Raw genomic sequence first — 3,971 nt, forward strand, 5'->3', positions numbered from 1 at the left:
AAATGTCACGTTAGAGCCCCTAAATTACTTTGTAAGTTTCATGCCTCATATCCAGATAAACCAGAGTAATCCTTATTTCTGTTTTCTCTTTGTTTTATGTTTTTACAGGTGAATCTTTTTTTAAGGGGGGCAGCATGTCAGAACCCATTTCCTTGTTGGGGGGGTTGGTTCTGTCCCTTTCCAGCTTCTTTCTGTGGGTTCTGTCATTCTCCTGAGGGGGAAGGGGGGAGGCCCTTATGCAATGCATTATTTCTCCTTTGCTTAGCTACAATGTAGCTCTCTGCCTTTTCTATCTGCTTGCTCTTTGAACTATTTCCCCTTGATGTCAACCTGGGGTGAGAAAGGAATGTGCCTCCAGCCATCTGGCTTATCTTTCACTGGAGAAGAGAAAGGTGTGAAGACCCAACAATGTCTTCACAGGCATGGGAACGGACTCCGTTATCAGCTCCGTTCCCACAGCGGACTTAACATCTAGAGATTGGCTTGTTTGAACTGACCGGATGAACTATTGGGGTGGGATTTGCATGAAGCTCCTTTAACCTATTGATCTGAGTGGGAAACCATCAGATCCAGCCTTCTATGCCTGCTGTCAGCTTCTCCTAATAAAGGTTCCTTTTGGAATGAAAATGTTCCAAGAGTCCTGCTTTCTTGGGATGAGGTTTTGAAGTGGGTCCTTACAGGGGGTCAAATTATTCTTCAAAGCACCAGAAGGCAGGACAAAAAACAATGGTTGAAAACTGATTAAAGAGAGAAGCAACCTGGAATTAAGGAGATGTTTTCTAACAGTAAGGACAATTAACCAGTGGAACAGCTTGCCTCCAGAAATTGTGGATGCTCCATCACTGGAGATTTTTAAGAGGAGACTAGACAGTCACTTGTCTGAAATGGTATAGGTTCTCCTGCTCAAGCAGGTCACTGGACTAGAAGACCTCCAAGGTCCCTTCCAGCTCTATTCTATTCTATTCTATTCTATTCTATTCTANGGTCTTTTCCCGCCTTGCACATGCGCGCAAGGCCGGCGCCACTCAGTCTGGTCCCGGGCAGCTTTTGCAAATGCCCGGGACTCTTGCAACGTCCCGAGCCTGCTTTTGCAGGCTCAGGACACAACACCCCTCCCCCCAGATGAAATAATACTGCGCCCAACATGGACACCATCATAGTAAGGTTTGTATAAATAACTGTTGTATTAATGTCACACTGTGTGTGTAAAGTGTGGGGCTGTTCCGTCGTACAGAGACCCGATGGCCCCAACATTGTTTCCATAGGGTCAACCAGTCTGGACCTCTAATCCAAGTTATTAATATGTACATGCTCACCTTACATAATCTGCAAGGTATTTGGGAGGGCCTTTGACCCTTAGCAACCTTCTCGGACCTGGGGAGCTTGTAGTGTTTTCCCCGTTGCTTCCCACACTAGGTGAATTAACCTGTGGTTGTCTCGTGACTTCTGTTTGACTTTCCTGCCCGTCTCCTAGGCTCAAGAAGTCAGGACTCTGCCGATCGCTATACCTGGTTGACCTACCCCCTATGGAGTTTTCCAACCCCTCTGAACTCATCTCCACGTTTCCTGACGGAGTGTGGTTTTCCTGGCTCCTTTCTGTAGTCATAGGGTCTAGGGATGCCTCCCTGTTAGCCCTAAAACGTTGGGACATCCTTCTATGAGCCCTTTCTGTGAAGGACATTTTACCCCTTTGTTTTGCCTGCTCTCTTGTATGTTGTGAGTTGTGAGTATGCTCCCAGTCCTTCTCCGTGTCTGGAGTATTGTTTGTGAGGTGTGGATAGTTAGTATACCTCCGGTGGGACTCCCAGGCTGGAGTGTGTGTGGGGGTGTCAGTGTGCCCCCTTCCCCATGAATTGCTACCTGAATCTCCTATGGAACTTGGGTGTTGAGCACCCGTGTCGTTCCCCACAACCATCGTTGGCTGTTGATTCTGATTCCCAGAATGCATTTCCCATTCCTCCTCCCCCCTAGAGGAGACTGAGGAGGAACCCTAGGCGAGTCCCGCCTCACACGTAGTTGATCAATGTGGCGGCGAAGAACGCGGCCGTCTTCCAGGGACACCTCATAGGACAGAGGCCCCGAGACCTTGCAGACCAAAGCCGGGACCCAAAGGTGTCCAGGCCCGTAGTTCCTGGCCCAGACAGGATCACCTTCATGCAGGACCCGTGGTGGGTGTGGCTGAGACACCTGTGAAGCTACACGCTCCGGATGCAGCCTGTCCAATTTAGTCACGAGCCGACGACCCCAACGGAGTTCAGCTGGGCACTTACCCGTGGCAGTGCACGGTGTGGTACGATGGGCTAGAAGAAAATCAGCCAACCTGTGATGCCAATTGCCGTAAGTCAGTTTCTTGAGGGCGTCCTTGGCAACGCAGACCATCCATTCAGCCAGACCGTTGGTGGAAGGATGGAAAGGAGCCGAAGCAGCGTAGCGGATCATGTTGGCTTGTAGAAACCCCTGAAACTCAGTAGAAGTAAATTGAGGACCATTGTCCGATACTAGAATATCTGGCAACCCATGTGCAGCAAAAATGTTTCTCAACACCTGAATGGTCTTGGCAGCAGTGGTGGATGACACAGGCACAACCTCCAGCCATTTGGAATGGCTATCAACAACAACCAGGAAGAATTGACCCTGAAAGGGCCCAGCGTAATCTATATGTATTCTAGACCATGGAGTGTGTGTTTCCTCCCACCTATGCACAGGGGCCTGGGGCATTTCAGGCCTGGACTGCTGACATGCATGACACCCATGTACCTGGGCCTCGATGGCCCGATCAATGCCAGGCCACCACAAATGGCTGCGCGCAAGCACCTTCATCCTTACAATTCCAGGGTGGCCCTCATGTAAAGAAAGCAAGATTCTAGCCCTCAATGAGGCCAGGATCACAACTCTCGATCCCCAGAGGAGGCAGCCATTGAAAGTGGACAACTCGTGCCTCTTGATCCAAAAATGTTGAAATTCCTCCTCAGGGCACCTGTCAGGCCAACTTTACAGCACCCAGGTCAGCACGCGTTTGAGCGTGTGATCAGTGGCAGTTTCAGCAGCCACATTCCTAGCATTAAGGGGACACTCAGGCAACTCCTGAATGGACAATATGTGTACAGCAGGAGTGGGGTCAGGCTCCACAGTAGGCAATGGCAGCCTACTTAAGCCATCAGCATGGCCCATTTCTCTGCCAGGCTTGTGAACCAGTGAATAGTCATAAGCTGACAGAAAGATGGACCAACGCAGCATACGAGGGGACAGGATGTGAGGTGTTTGCTTAGATGTAGTGAATAACCCCAGCAAAGGCTTGTGGTTCGTAAAGACCATAAAATGGCGGCCATAGAGAAAATCATGGAACTTTTTAATTCCAGCCACAACAGCCAAAGCCTCCCTATCAATTTGAGCATAGTTGCACTCAGCAGCAGACAATGTCCTAGAATAATAAGCCACAGGGACCTGAGTCCCGTCAGCTGTCAGATGGCTAAGAATAGCGCCCACACCGTAGGGGGAAGCATCACAAGCCAGACACACTGGCAACTGCTCATTAAAATGAGCTAACACCACATTGGATGTAAGCAAGGCCTTAACCTCATTGAAACTGGCCTCATGGACTTTGGTCCAACGCCAACAGGCATTTTTGTCGAGAAGTCTGTGTAAGGGTTCAGCAATAGCAGCTTTATGAGGTAGAAAAGCATGATAGAAGTTCAGTAACCCCAAAAAGGCTTGCAGTTCGGCCTTAGACTTGGGGCTTGGAGCCTGCTGAATAGCTTTGAGCTTAGCATCAGACGGGTGTATACCCTGAGCATCTATCTTGAATCCCAGGAAATCAGTGGAATGCACCCCAATCTTACATTTGTCCTGTTTTAATTTAAGGCCTGCTCTTCGGAAACGAAGCAAAACAGCCCTTAACCTCTCTGCCAGCATTTGTGGAGAGTCTCCAGCGATGAGAACGTCATCAAAATAAGGACAGACACCAGGAATAC

General features: G+C 49.3%; 1 protein-coding gene across 1 annotated transcript in view; it reads left to right on the forward strand.

Annotated features, from left to right (window-relative positions):
- The first annotated feature begins 1,144 nt into the window (after positions 1-1,144).
- Positions 1,145-3,971, forward strand: part of TRPM8 (transient receptor potential cation channel subfamily M member 8) — a 275,582-nt gene continuing 272,755 nt past the window's right edge. The window contains exon 1 of the mRNA XM_015824215.1: positions 1,145-1,164. Coding sequence (XP_015679701.1) covers positions 1,145-1,164 — 20 coding nt within the window. The remainder of the gene's footprint in view (positions 1,165-3,971) is intronic.

Source organism: Protobothrops mucrosquamatus, unplaced genomic scaffold (genome assembly GCF_001527695.2).
Source record: "Protobothrops mucrosquamatus isolate PMUCROS unplaced genomic scaffold, P.Mucros_1.0 scaffold2160, whole genome shotgun sequence".
Taxonomy (NCBI): domain Eukaryota; kingdom Metazoa; phylum Chordata; class Lepidosauria; order Squamata; family Viperidae; genus Protobothrops; species Protobothrops mucrosquamatus.